Raw genomic sequence first — 14,949 nt, forward strand, 5'->3', positions numbered from 1 at the left:
CTTCCTCTTCCTCTCCTTTGAAAGAGAAGCATGAGGAGACAGGCAAGTTTTTTGTAACTCACGGCAATCATCTCTGGCTTGGTAAATATGTCAGACACTGAGGCAGAGGTTTAATATCTGGTTATGTTTAGAAAAAAAACAGACTAAACTGGAGATTTACCGCTCAGGTTCAATCTTGAAATTTAACCTTTATTTTTAGGAATCATATTTAGGTGCCCATTGTTACACTGACATACAATAAAGATTCAATCATGACCCACACTTAGGACTAAAACAGTCATAAAAAAACAATTAAAAACATTAAATCACAGTTTATTTCACAAGCAGACTTAAAGAGACTGTCATCATAAACCAGATTATTACACATTTGTTACACAAATGTTCTGATGTTCAACAAAAGACATAAAACCTTATAATCGAACCAAGGTTTTGAACAAACACAAAGGTGTGATTTTAAACAAAAAGTTAAACCCACATTGAATATCACACTAAAATCGCATGGTGCGTTAACATTGCTAAAAAGTTTGTAAAAAAAACAAAAAACTATTAAATATGCTGTATTTCATTTGCAGTCTCAGTCATAATCATAGTATTTTGTCAGTGATTAATCTATGTTTGATATGTACATGCGGTTTGCTTCACAGCTTTTTATTTCAGTGACTTCAGTTTGATTTTTTGCTTTAACAAACATAATACACACATCTGTCTTCAGTTACGCTACTATATTCCACATTCTCCAACATTATTTTCCTTTTTCATCACTCGATGCACACCAACTTTCCCCTGTCCTCTCTCTTTACATCTTTTTCTCTGTTTAAATAAACCCTTCTTCCACTTGTCTCTCTCATTCTTTGTCTTCTTCCTCTTTCTCTGAACCTGTCATTTCCATAAACTCACATTTGTGAAGGTGATTTGCCATTTCACTTTTCTCCTCTGTGTTCCGGTTCCTCTCAGCTGACCCAGGCAATCTATCAGCCCACTGTTTGTTTCTGTTTGCTTTATCTATCTTCTGTCGATGAATTTGTTCTTCAGGCTCTGAATCAGAGTCGCAGTCATGTGATCGTCGACGTGGTGCCTCGTGCTGGTATACCTGCTCATTTAAGTCTAAGTCGGACTCATAAGTCATGTCAGATGTTTCGGCTGTTGACTCCATCTGACGTCTTGGGTCATACGGGGGGTGCGCTTGCTTTTCCGTGTCATGGTTTTTCCGTTTCTCTTGGGGTTCAGCTGGAGACCCCCGCCTCCTCTCCTCCAACTCTTGGATGTACTGGTCCTCACCTGCTGGTTCAGGGCTGTACTGGCTCCTCCTGTAAAGACTCTCCTCATCTTCTTCCTGACACGAGCTTCCGGGGACGCTCTCGCCATCAGACTGGGAGAGACGAAGGCCCGTGGGCTTCTGGGAAAGATCGAACGGCTCTTCTTGGCTGAAATGGGTGAGGAGGCCCATGGGAGTGGACAGGCAGAATCGGCCCCTTTGCCTGAACACTGGAATTAAAATAATAAGAATTACATCACTGAAATCAAAGTATTGCTTTTATGAAAAACATATCATCCTTATGCAGACTTACATCTTTCATCCAGCCCTCTGTCCATGACGCCATGTTTGACTTTCATGTGTCTGGTGAGGTTGCCCTTCAAGGTGAACTTGCTGGGACAGTAAAGGCATTTGAAGGGTTTGCTGTCTGAATGGAGATGCATGTGGCCCATAAGGTTATGCATTCGGTTGAACTCCTTCCCGCAAAGCTGCAAGAAAAAACATGCATTTTACAGGCTTGAGTGAAACTAGTTAGAACACCTGAACTGTATTTTTTTTTTATCAATGGAAATGAAGTAAATATATACAGATAGATGCATAAGGGTGTTAGAGATCATAGTAAAGGCTCCTTGGTAAACCACACCTAAAACAGTACAAACAATGGTAAAATAGAAACATGCAAAAATACAAGCACATAACATAGAATTACGATTTAAAAATAAAAGCAGGAGTAATGATCACATTTACAGACACCAAGAATGATCATTATTGCAGGAAATTTCTCATACATAGCGACACAAAGGAATCCCTTAAAAGAACATTTCATTAGATATTTTAAAGAAAACTGTTCATAAGATGTTTTATACAAAGGGGTGTGAGGATAAGCAATAGTGAGTGAGGCAATAGTGGGAATATATAATTACAACTACATCTAAAACTACCAGTTGAAATGTCTTTTTATAGACAAATGTACATTCATGTCAACAGTACTTGTATGAATTCCTTGTGACTGAGCCAAATCATGCAATAGTAAATGTAATACAGAAGGATTCAGGATACAGAAACAATAGAGCTACTGTACATCAGCCACCTATTACTTCTCTTTCTCTGCCAAATTTTCTTTTCTATATGACGAATTTTCTCAGAATGCAGAGTTGTAGAGCTACACGTAATCATGAATGAATGTGCAGGCAGATATACATAGACACAATCACACCCCCTCCCTCCCACTCGACTTGTTTTCCTCTTTTCCTCTTTGTCTTCTCCCCTCTTTCACTCAGACACACACACACATGCACACACACACATATACAGAAGAAAAACACAAAAAGAGAGACAGAGTGAAAGAGGAAGCAACATCCAGACAGAGCCAGGAGGAGAACAGGGAAGGGCAGCTCCTGCGCTGTCCTTCCTCTGCATTCTTTTTTATTAGGGTGGTCCTTTCCTTCAGGAGGAGAGAGGGACTGTAAACTGTCCAAGAGGACCGTGAGAAAACAGGAAGCTCCCTCCAGCAGGAGAGAAAGCGAGATGAAATCTATTTGCGGGCCCCGTTCTCGGGGGAGGCTGGGGGCCATTGTTAGAGAGGCAGTTTGTGCGGCGATATCCTTCCTATGGACAAGGAGGCTCCCGCTGCCAAAAGCCTCTTTGCTATCTGGTCATCGTTTCAACCTTTTTACCAAACACCAAGGTCAAAGCAGACACCTAAGAAAAGTGGACGAATCCTCCAGTGGCAGCACATGCTAAATATCACATTATTTATTTGTTTTATTTGTTTTATTTGTTTTTGTCAATTAAAGTCAGTAATAATTCAACTTAATCTCTAAATGTTGCAATTGTATGTATCTACAAATCCTTTTTGATATGTTTCATTGTAGCTTTTCTGAACCAAAAACCAATCCAACATATTGAGAAAGATACTTACCGTACATATTACCCTTATAGTATCTTATGTATCTAGGTATTCTTATGTAACAGCTGAGTTTTTTTTCTTTTTTTTTTTTCTTGGTAAGGTTTAGGGACAATAGTTGATTAAATGTAATTTAAAAAAATACCAAGGCTTAGTTTAATAGATTTAGGCTAAATATAAAGACATGATTAAAAAAAAGTATTTAGTCCTATTCCAACCTTAACCTTAACATTTAAACTGAAAAACAGAAGTCAGGATACAAGTACCACCAACCCCAACCATTTCCTGTATATTTAGGAAAGGCTAAAAAAGCCTCTGGGGGCTGGGTTTGTTCAACTATTATAATGTTAATATAGGATACATGTATTTAGATATGTCAGTATAAAATGCATTTTTGGCAGAGCAGCTTAGAAATTACACAGTACACCTAATTATCATGCATAGTTTGCACAAGGATACAATGGAAACATTTTTTACCCTTTGTACTACGTTGGATAATTTACATTTCAGTAGGCAGCAGGTAGAGGTTAATAAAATACCTTAGTTGTAATAGTCTGGTAAGTAAACGCATCATTGTCCAATATGGACACAGCTGATCTGGTTCTGATAGTAACAATGTCTGCCCTCCAGTTCTTCTAAACTCTACCTAACACATTATAAGCTATGTAATTTGTGTAAAACAATCTGCAGGTTAAAACAGTTTGTTGTAATTTGACGATGGGGTTATGAGCTAAATAATTTCATGCTGTAAAGATAAGGATTTAAGTTATCACTGAAGATGAAAAATGCCACAGTCAGTGTTTTTCAATCTTTGGGTTGGGACTCTACGCAGGGTCACCTGAAATTTCTAGTAACTGATGAAAAAAAAAAAAAAAACACAAAAAACTGACTAATAAATAATATATGGTGAGTTGAGAGAGACAATCCCAATCCATAAAAGACATGACAAACTGAAGCTGAATCTGAAGCACTGTGGTACTGTTCATCTTTCAAATGTTCATTGCGGTCAGTTTCAGATGCTGCAGCTTTTTCATAATTCATAGTTTGAGTTATTGTTTGTTCAGAATTAATTGTCCATCCATCCATCCATTTCCTTCCGCTTATCCGGGGCCGGGTCGCGGGGGTAACAGTCTTACCAGGGATGCCCAGACTTCCCTCTCCCCAGCCACCTCCTCCAGCTCTTCCGGGGGGACCCCGAGGCGTTCCCAGGCCAGCCGAGAGACATAGTCTCTCCAACGTGTCCTGGGTCTTCCCCGAGGTCTCCTCCCGGTGGGACATGCCCGGAACACCTCCCCAGGGAGGCGTCCAGGAGGCATCCGAAACAGATGCCCGAGCCACCTCAGCAGAATTAATTGTCAGCCTTGTAAATATAAGCTGGACTGACTGTACATATCCTGACCAAGAAAAATAAAATTCTCACTTTGTGCAGTAATCTACACCTGGCTTTTCTGCCTCCATACATAATAATATACATTATATAGACTAAATGTCATCTAAAATTAATGTTTATTTGCAACATAGTATTACAAACTATTACATGATCAAAAACAAATTCATTTTAGCAAAAAAAAAAAAAAGTCTCTGTTTTGAATGTCTGGGGTCACGAGAAATTTGTGATGTTAAAATGGGGTCACATGCCCAAAAAAGGTTGGGAACCAATGCTTTAGATGGTGCTGTATATGTGATTTTTCTGTTTAAGCTAAAACACACTTACACATAAAAGAAAAAAACAGCCATATCTGACATATTCATGTGACAAACCTTGCATTTGTATGGTTTGATGTCGGAGTGGACGATCATATGAGCCTTGAGAGTCTGTTTCTGGACAAAGCTCTTGAAGCACATGTGACACTGGTAGGCTCGTATGTTGGTGTGGATGAGGACGTGTCGTTTCATGTTGGCCAACAGGGTGAACTCACGACCACAGATTCGACACTTGTGCTCTTTCACCCCCTGAGGAGAACGACAGAATGTGGAAGTAGTGGTGTGAGAGATGTGGTCAACTGCATGAGACAGGTCTTTATTTTCATCTCTAGTTCATGTTCAGTGTTGGGCTGCATTTGAGGAACATGCTTTTCGATAATGCACAACAATGTTACCATGTGGTGATACTGGGGCACCATATGCGAGAGCTGCTAAAGTTACTAAAGGGGAAATAAGATGAGGAAAATATGGAAGTTGACAGATTAAAATAGCCTCAGGAGCCAGAATTGTTTCGAGGCTGCTGCCAAATCAGCCTACTGGGCTAATGTCCAAACTCTTTAGCCATCTTCTGTTTCCAAAATGTGAACGCAGACAAATAGTAATGTGACAGCAGAATTCATAGGAGCAGAATTCTCAGTCTGATGCCAAGAGTATGTCTATTCATCCATAAAAACAACACAAATGCTGCATCATTTCTCATCGTCTTCTTAATGAAACCTACCTTGTGAGTGAGCGTGTGCTGCTTCAGGTGGTGTGATTGGATAAACTCCATCCCACATTCACTGCAGATGTACGGTCTGATGTCTTTGTGTTTCATCATGTGGTTCTGAAGTTGACTCGGGTACTGGAAAGTCTTCTGGCATTCTGCACACCTGCCAAAACAACCAGTATGACCTCTTTAACCCTTTAACCCCTGAGACATTATTTCAGGTAAACGTGCTGCTGTTGTGAGTATTGTGTTCCTTTTCTTCAGTGGTTTATGCTTTACTGCATGTTTTAAGGTCAAAACAGGGTGGAATAACAGAAAAAGACAAAAAGAAGAATTGAAATTTGACAGATTTTTAGTAAATAAGGCACACAGAATGTACATCAATAAGAGATTTAGGATGAATACACTGAACAACAACAAGTATTTGAATATTGGTCCAGTAGTTTTTGTTTTGGGGTTCTTTTTTTCCAAATCACTCCAGCTACTATTTGGCACCTGGTTGAACACCAAAAAGCAGTTACATGGTCAAAACTTGATAAAAATACTGTGGGAAAAAAAAAATAATAATAAAAAAATAAAATAAAAAATAATAATAATAAATAAATAAATAAATAAATAAATAAATGAAAATTGATGACTGGTGCTAAAAGTACTGAAGTCACATTTTTGGACAATTCAAGCTGAGCATATAAACATGTCGTAGCCTATTTGTTTAGCTAAGTCCACCCTATAAATATTTTTGACAGACTTATTTTGTTACTTCAGTACTTTTAGCACAAGCGTGTTCAATTATAAAAACACTGCAAACAACAGTAAAAGCAAAAAACAGCAAAGAAAACGGTGTTAAAAAAAAAAAAGGCAAAACTGTCTATTTTCAAAGCAAGTCAGTCTCAATCACTGCTCTGTGTTTTACCCCCCCCCCCATTCCATAGTCAGGTAAACTGAGCATGCTCAGATGTCTATGGAAAGAACAAGGTCTATTCTATCAGCATATTTAGACATTTTAACTATTGAGCAAACGGGTTGAATTTTTATGAATATTTAAAATAAATCACACATTCATAATGCTCACCACAGATGCATCAAGGATTAAAGGGTTACAGAGCAAAATAGAAAACGTGGATGTAAATAGAAGTGGAGAGGGGGGACGTTTTTTGGTGTGTACCTGTAAAGGGTGGGGCCACGATGGACGGTCAGGTGCCTCTTCAGCTGAGCCAGCGTAGGGAAGTCCAGACCGCACTCGACGCATACGTTCTCCTGGCCTTTTTCGTGCTTTAGTTCATGGGCACGAAGCTCACTGGGATACGCGAAACCCCGACCACACACACTGCAGCTGGAGAAACAAAAACAAAGAGTGTGTGTAGAAAAAGGGGAAGATAAGTTAGAAGAAAATGATCCGTGTCACAGTATTTGCAGTAAATTCACTCAATGCTGCTAAAAGACAGTGCAATAGAGTGTGATTGTGTCTGTGTGTTTTTACTTTTTATTCTATTTATTAGGTGGTTTGTGTTTGTTTTTACAGTGTTTTTATGCATCTTTTAGGATCACACTTTTTAATCTCCTTGTACAATGAACAATGACAATAAAGATGTATTCTGTTCAATTCTATTCTATTCTATGTACCTGTACGGTTTGACGTCACTGTGCTGCATCATGTGCCTCTTCAGGTGGCTGGTCTGGGTGAAAGCTTTATGGCACACCTGACATTTGTGTGGACGCATGCCCTGGTGGGTGAGCAGGTGTGTGTGCAGGTGACTCAGCTGCTTAAACAGTTTCCCACACAGGTGGCATCCGTGTGGTTTAATACCATTATGCCCCAAAATGTGCGTGACCAGGTTGTACTTGGAAGTGTACGACTTCTCACACATACGACACTTCCAGCGTTTCTGGTCTCCACCCACGTCCACGTAGTAGCTCTCATCCACGTGGACATTGAGGCCTAGCTTCTCAGGATTGGTCGTTCCACCGCGAGGAGGTCCGTCACGGCTTTTGTGAGCAGGCCGGTGTTCTTCTCTGGGGTAGAAAGCACCTGGGGAGAGGTGCATGACTGGCCCAGGCATGAAGAACGGGTAAGGTAACAGGCTGTGGTGGAGAGGGGGGAAGTATGGAGGGTGTAGGAGGAGAGGGGATGGGGGCCAGACAGGGGACGGACTAAGAGGTTCCTGTTTGACCCTCACAGGTAGATTCAGACCAGGTGATCTGTGATGGAGCTGCAGTCTGTTCAGTTCAATCATACCAGGGACTGGCCTTGGAGACCGAGAAGACACAGGGCGAGAAAACTGGAAGTGAGACAGGTCCACGGTCTTCTTACTGCTGCTTTCGTCTTCATCCACTCTGTCGGGAGATTCACCGTCTTGGGCGTCGACTTTAAAAGGAGTTCTTTTTCGTTTCTGTGATCCCTCCTTTTGGGCGTAACCGGGGCCAAGCATAGGAAAGAAAGCAGGTGGGCTGAAAACGCTGTAGGTGTCTCTGGTGGGTGACACACCTGGGTATCCTGGAGGGGAGAATTTCGGGGGTTTGATATAGAAAGGAGGAGGTGGGCTTAGGTAGAAGCTGCGCTCAGAAGGTTGTCTCAGCTCATCCCTGAGAGGAGGAGGACTTCTCACTGGTGAGAACTTGACTGCATCTGTTTCCATCCTCTGCAAAAATAAAAGGTGGTTACAATATTTTTACTTGCAAAAGCAGACACAGTATTATGAGGCAGATTTAACAGAAGCACATTTAATATGTCGATGTCTGGCTTCTGGGATGGAAGTGACCGAACACTTCTTTACTGTATGGCGTCCACACCCACACCTTTCAGTGTTCAAACTGAAACCTTTCACTTCTCCCTTTCTCACAGATCTCCTCGTTTCCTGAAATTAGGAAGTTCACCTCTACCTCCCGCACACCTTTCGCTTCTCCATCTCTTTCTCTCTGCTCTGTTCATCTTTTTCTGCAATGATAGGCTGGAAGTACTTCCCCCTTTTGTCCTCCACTGATTGCCCTGCGTATTTTTTCTTTTTTTTTTGTACCAAGGTATTTGATAAGCTGATCTGATTGTGTTGATTCATGTTATTATTTAATGTAGACAGTGGTCATGGATGAAAAGATGATGACACTCAGAGGGGAACTGTCTTACTTCTGCATGACATTGTACATTGTACAGTGCTAGACATCAGTTATATTTTTGGAAATGCCTCAATGCTTCTCAGTGACAAACTAATGAAATCCACATCAAGACACTGCGTTTGTTGGTGAGTTCAAGTTATAACATAAAAAAACACAATTCACATCAATATTTGCCCATTAATGCATGTATAAATTAAAGTCATGTTGAATTAACTGAATTATCTCAGTGAAATGTTTGGTCTAAAAGTGCTAGAAATTATTTAGGAGGTTACAGTAATTTCAGCACCTTATGTTTTCTATTTAATAGGTGATTTTAAGCAGACTTTTACTAAATATAAGCATATTTCAGAACAATGTTGTATAATAACAACATTCTGGATAACATTATGGAAAATTTTTCTGTGAATTCATGCATCAGAAGCTGAAAAACTTAATGATGTTCAACAGGTTGAATCTCATTTTCTAATCTATTACACTTTTACAACGAAAATGCAAATGAAGTGTTCCTGGAACAGCAACAGTGTTCTAAAGTCCAAGGTGAGATCTTCAAATATCCAGTCCAAAATCGCAGATATTCCATTTATTATAAGTAGCAAATAACCACACAATAGAATTTGAACTAATTCATTCAAACAGTTAATGCAGACAATTAAGCTTTTCAGTAAAATCATGCAGATCTATATGAATTGCATGCAGACATTATTTAAACAAAAAAAAAAAAAAAAAAAAAGTAACATCAAATTGAACAAACTAACAAAACTGTACATGTGGTGTGAATGAAATGAAGATAATTTAGGATAAATAAGATACATAATTTCAGATACATTTTTTCAAGTGCAAAACTAATTCCATTTGTATTATTGTCATTTTTCCTGCCAAACAAACAAACTCTGAACAGCTATAAAAAAAAAAAATTTAAATAAACAATTTTATGCATCAGCGTAAACTGGAAAAATACATTACAAAGACAAAAGCTTTGATGCACATTGAAAATACACATAAAACTTATACAGTAGAATACAATGTGCCTTTTTTCCATCCTTTTCCCACTTTCTAACCATAGAATTGTGAGCTGAAATTGTCCTTTGCAGCAGGTTTTAAAAGCTCTTCTATATATTCCAATCCCCTCTTCCATGTATGAGGACGGTGCACTGTGCAGACCCCAGTCCGTACTTTACCCCACCATGCATTCCAAACAATCCATTAAAACTGAAGCCCCTCCTTACATCCAAGTGTGTGCTTCTGTGTGAGGCTGCAGCTCTAAGCCTGAGTGTTGAACTTACCAGTTCAGTGTGTTTTCTCAGATGCTGTGGCTCTGTGTTGGCTCAAGTGCTGCTGCGGCTGCTGCCAGTACCTGTACCTGCCTTCTCTCCCTCCTGCTCGCAGTTCAACTCTCCTGACAATGAGCCGCCCGTCCACGGATAGCATTTGAAGTGACTTAAGAAAGAGAACAGGAACAATCACTTTGTTCTCATTTTTCAGATGAGTACCTTCGGAGAGAAGGAAGGAAGGGAGGGGAGAGGAAGTCAACAAGCCTAGTGCCTTCCTGCAGAAAAATAAGGAAACACTAGATAGACATCTCCATTTCTCTATGAAATAGTGATTTGCACAGCTTTTGGAAGCACGCGGGGAGGCACGATTTGATGTTTCACAAGAAAAACAATGTGGTTTGAATGTTTAACAGCTATGAGTTGGTAGACAGTTATAGAAGATGACCTTACTCTAAAACTATTCATCCTGTTCTTCATCTTTAAACCAAAGCAAAATCTTATTTTATTCACTTCTATAGTTCATCTTCTGAGGTTTAGTAAATATGAAGTAAATATATGGGTCCTCAGAATCCAGCAGATGATGTTTCTAGTCTAGATGCACAGTGTTAAACATAGTGACTGAACACAATAATACAAGCACCTGCATTATATATGACAATCGTGCAAAAATGTCATGCAACAAACATTATCTCTGTGCACTTTAGTTATCTAGTTCTTCTTCCTATTTGTTTTTCAATATTTTAACAGTCTGCGCCTTTCTCTTTATTTTGTCCATCTCCTGTGCGAACATGACAGCCGTAAAACAAGACAGCAAAACAATTAAATGTACAATGGGTCGGTGCATCCACTAGGAGGCAAGAGCAGTCCATGACCAAAGAGGTCTTTGTCTCAGTGACACTCCCACTTACTGACAGCAGCTCATGTTTTTGTCTTTAGAAATTGGCAGATGGAGGTAGAAAAGAAATAAAATAGATTTAAGCCTCTGTTTCAACATTCAACCTCACCCTATTGCAGCAGAAGTTAGTGAACAATGACTTTGTCGACTTGTTTTTTAATTGAGATGATGTGGCGCTGCAGTAATTGAGCTCATCTTATTGAAACAGCGTAACTGTCCTCTTTGGGCTGTGGCTGATCATTAGCTGTGTTAATTAGCTCATAAGGCCAATTAACCTAAGACCTGGATGATGTGTGCACCAATTCCACAGAGGAATTAAGGTTTTTATTAATAATTTGGCCAATGTGTATGTGTGTGTGCTACTGTGTGAGTACAGTAAAACATCCTGTTGTTTGTGTACAAGTATCCAGTCAACAAGTTCCTCTTGAGCTGCAATGGCGGCTGAGTGTGTGCACAGTTCGGATGTGGCCTTCTTTGTGTTTCAGGGAGTGTCACGATGACCTCTGAGAGCAGGTTTCATTCACTTTGTGCCGTCTTTGCCGAAGCAGATCAGTGCAATCCTTAAAATAGAACAAAAAACGTAACATGTACCTTTAAGGAGATCAAAGTTACACTCCACTACACGTGTCCACTCATGCTTTAAATAATTTCTGTCTCCTCTCGTTGACCTCTGTGCTTTCCTGTCCTTGCTAACATGCACTGTCACGCAGCCCAAGACCTTTCTCTAATGACTCTCAATGCCGTGATATGAAGCAGGTCTGAGCTGCTCTGACCTTTGACCTGTCCTGCTCAGTGGTCATCTTCGTCACTGAAGGTGACTAACTCAAACGCTCTCATTAAGGACTTCTAAGTGGCTTTTGGATTTCTGTGTCACTCTCAAAAGACGCCTCAAAGTATAAAAAGACATTTCAGCAGCACCAAGAACAAACGAAATCGAGATCCTGAAGAAGCGTCTAATTCAACCTGAAGTCTGCTGTTCATTGAGCGTTTAGGAAGCAGGTGAGCGCGCTGTGTTTTGCAAGACATCAGTCACATTGTGCGAGATCAGAGATACTAAGTGATTTTGACAGATTTTCTCCTCTCTTTCCTTTTGTTTTCAGAGATGACTGGAGTTGCTGTGACTGTGTGTCTGTTTTTCCTGATGTCTGTTTGTTCGGCATGCTACATTTCTAACTGCCCTATTGGTGGGAAAAGGTCTATTATGGATGCCCCGTTGCGCAAGGTGAGCAAACTTTATTACTCTCAAACCTTGAGCACCTTACTCTATCTTAACTTAAGTAATTAATATTAGCAAAGTCACATTTTCTTCATCATAATAAGTTTTATCTATGCAAAACATTGGTGGCTATTTGAATGAACCCCCTCTGCAATTGCAATATGGTAAAAAAATAAATAAATAAAAAGTGAAAAGAGGGAAATTTGACCACTTATTCCAGTGCAAAACAGAAAAAATAACCTGTCTCTACCCTCAGTGCATGTCATGTGGTCCCGGGGACAGGGGCCGCTGCTTTGGCCCCAGTATCTGCTGTTCGGAGGGGTTCGGTTGCTTGATGGGCTCCCCGGAAACAGCTCACTGTGTGGAGGAGAACTACCTGTTGACCCCCTGCCAGGCTGGAGGGAGACCCTGTGGATCTGAGGGAGGACACTGCGCTGCTTCTGGACTCTGCTGCGATTCAGGTCTGGCATATTCCAGATCACTATTACCTCCGCCAAGGAGGTTATGTTTTTGCCAGGGTTTGTTTGTTTGTTTGTTTGTTTTCTCTGTTTGTTTGTTTGTTTGTTTGTTTGTTTGTCTGTCTGTCCGTTAGTGTGCAACATAACTCAAAAAGTTATGGACAGATTTGGATGAAATTTTCAGGGATTGTTGGAAATGGGATAAGGAAGAAATGATTAAATTTTGGTGGTGATCGGGGGTGGGGTGGGGGGCCCACGGGGGGGGGCCACTGATCGTTAGTGTGCAACATAACTCAAAAAGTTATGGACAGATTTGGATGAAATTTTCAGGGTTTGTTGGAAATGGGATAAGGAAGAAATGATTAAATTTTGGTGGTGATCGGGGGTGGGGGGGCCCACGGGGCGGCCCACTGATCAGCCTTGGCGGAGGTCTGTGCTCTCCAAGTGCTTCTAGTTTTGGCTTTGATTCATGTTTCTTTGCAACATTTATAGTCAATTCCAGGAAATCTTTAAGCTATTTTGACAGACAGACTTAACTCATGTACGTAGGTCGGGGTGTATTTTACCCAGATGCCAGAATTACAAGCTTGATTCCTATCAGGAGTAAAATACACCCCTACATTTGAATATCTGTTCTGAAAAGGTTCATGGTCCCAGGTCACACACCCTGATAACAACAGAGGGTTATTGCCCCATGTTGTAAACCGCCATGTCTGTACAAACAGGCGGTGTGATAGACAGTACTCTGAGTGTCTTTTTAATCCCCTCTACAGAGAGTTGCACCACAGACCAAACCTGCCTCACGGACGAGGAAGGTGATGATCTAACCAGCCAGTTGGAAGGCAGCGACACCAGTGACCTCATTCTCAGGCTTCTGCATCTGGCCGGTCACGCTTCTCCTCATCGAATTCACCAATGAGCTGCTCGTAACTCCGATAGGATGCTCCGCCTGAAGGGAAGAAATGGGACTTGTATTTCTATAGCTGAGATAGTTGTATTTCTATATGTCATTTTAGTCCTTCCCCTGGAGTACTTCTGTAGAGTGCCTTTGTCAATATATTTTTATGCATGAAAACTAGGATGAATCTGACAGTGGTCATCCAGATATCTGCATGCTGAAATAAAGTTTTGAGAGATTACACCTGTGTCTGTTTTTGGTCACATAAGCCACCAAACATGTTTTTTTTTTTTTTTTTTTAATATATATTTTTTAATTGATTTTCCATTCTAATGAACATATGATCATAAACACAACAATATAACACTCCAAACAAACAAAAAGCCCTTCTAACACCCCTCATTAAGATCTACGGTGAATAAAAAAAAAATATTGATAATAATATTAGTATGTGCGTTACATATTGTATGTATTGTAATAATCTATCTTCTTTATCATTATTTAAAAAGTAACTGAAAAGGACTCAAATTCATGAAAAAAATGTAAGGCTGTAGATCATTTGATTTGTATTTGATAATTTGTAATTTGATTTGCGTTTTTATTGTTTTTACTTTAGTTTGTTATTTCAGTTATATCATATTTTTAATTCTTTTTTTCTTTTTTCTTTTTTTCCTGTGTATTGTTTATTTCTGGGGAGGCCTTTTGGCTTCTATCCTCTCCTGCACAATGTTACTTGTTTGAATGTTGTTGTTTTTTTTTTGTTTTTTTTACCCTTGCTGTTTTATGATGTGCAAATAAATACATAAAAATAAATAAAATAAATATTGACCATGCATGCAGGTTTATGTGCTGCTGCTAAACTCAATTTCAAACCTACTCAATCATTTTAACTCTGAGTCAGCGTAGACCTTATCAGCTTAAACTGTTGCTCTATTTCACTATCATCGCATGTACAAAGCCTGCAGCCGTCTTTATCTTTCAGATGTTCAGATTTGCCTAATCATGTGACAGGCCACGCTGTGAATCCCAAGGAATCTCACATGACACGAGTTTGTGTTTTCTTGGTTACTCTAGTGACGCAATATCCCCGTTGCAACACTTTCTTATTGATTATATCGTATCACAGTCACCTTTGATCCATCGTCTTAGTTCATGTTTATAATCTGTCTTGTGATGGGGAGAGGTAAAAAATGACAATAAACACAACAAATGAAAGACTATCATCAAATCATAGTCAAAGACACATAGTAGATGTTGGGTAGTTAGATTACAAATGAAATGTAACTAATTAGTTACACTTTCTACGAAAATATGGAATTAAATTATAATTTTTCATCTGTTTCATTAAAATCTTATTTGTGCTGGAAATTTAACAATATTAACACTCTTCAGTGCATGTTTTTCTGAGTTTTTGGCTTTATTGCCCAGTTGTAACCATTTGTTTGTCCCATAATAAAGTGCAATTACCTACATTACTGATGAAATAATTAAAATCAAAGTTACATTTATTTTTTCAGAAGCATAAG

At 39.6% G+C, this 14,949-nt stretch overlaps 2 protein-coding genes across 2 annotated transcripts; one reads left to right on the plus strand and one right to left on the minus strand.

The window, feature by feature from the left end:
• Nucleotides 1–168: 168 nt before the first annotated feature.
• On the minus strand, nt 169–10,116 carry znf366 (zinc finger protein 366). Its single transcript, XM_030142512.1, has 7 exons — nt 9,969–10,116; nt 7,198–8,213; nt 6,740–6,907; nt 5,587–5,737; nt 4,923–5,114; nt 1,569–1,743; nt 169–1,485 (listed from the first exon to the last, which is right to left on the minus strand). The coding sequence occupies exons 2-7, from the start codon at nt 8,208–8,210 to the stop codon at nt 845–847; spliced, it is 2,340 nt and encodes a 779-aa protein (XP_029998372.1). The 5' UTR covers nt 8,211–8,213; nt 9,969–10,116; the 3' UTR covers nt 169–844.
• Nucleotides 10,117–11,760: 1,644 nt separating this feature from the next.
• oxt (oxytocin) lies at nt 11,761–13,444 on the plus strand. The gene is made up of 4 exons (XM_030143115.1): nt 11,761–11,850; nt 11,952–12,073; nt 12,324–12,528; nt 13,299–13,444. Exons 2-4 carry the CDS (start codon nt 11,954–11,956, stop codon nt 13,442–13,444), a joined length of 471 nt encoding a protein of 156 aa, XP_029998975.1. The 5' UTR covers nt 11,761–11,850; nt 11,952–11,953.
• Nucleotides 13,445–14,949: the final 1,505 nt, after the last annotated feature.

This window comes from Sphaeramia orbicularis, chromosome 9, assembly GCF_902148855.1.
Source record: "Sphaeramia orbicularis chromosome 9, fSphaOr1.1, whole genome shotgun sequence".
Lineage (NCBI taxonomy): Eukaryota > Metazoa > Chordata > Actinopteri > Kurtiformes > Apogonidae > Sphaeramia > Sphaeramia orbicularis.

Coding starts and splice junctions, on each gene's coding strand:
- znf366 (XM_030142512.1), bottom strand. CDS start 8,210: ATGGAAACAGATGCAGTCAAGTTCTCACCAGTGAGAAGTCCTCCTCCT. Junction 1,744..4,922: donor TCAAACCATACAAATGCAAG/GTTTGTCACATG, acceptor TTTTTCTTGCAG/CTTTGCGGGAAGGAGTTCAA. Junction 1,486..1,568: donor CAGAGGGCTGGATGAAAGAT/GTAAGTCTGCAT, acceptor TTTTAATTCCAG/TGTTCAGGCAAAGGGGCCGA.
- oxt (XM_030143115.1), top strand. CDS start 11,954: ATGACTGGAGTTGCTGTGACTGTGTGTCTGTTTTTCCTGATGTCTGTT. Junction 12,074..12,323: donor TGGATGCCCCGTTGCGCAAG/GTGAGCAAACTT, acceptor CTCTACCCTCAG/TGCATGTCATGTGGTCCCGG. Junction 12,529..13,298: donor TGGACTCTGCTGCGATTCAG/GTCTGGCATATT, acceptor TCCCCTCTACAG/AGAGTTGCACCACAGACCAA.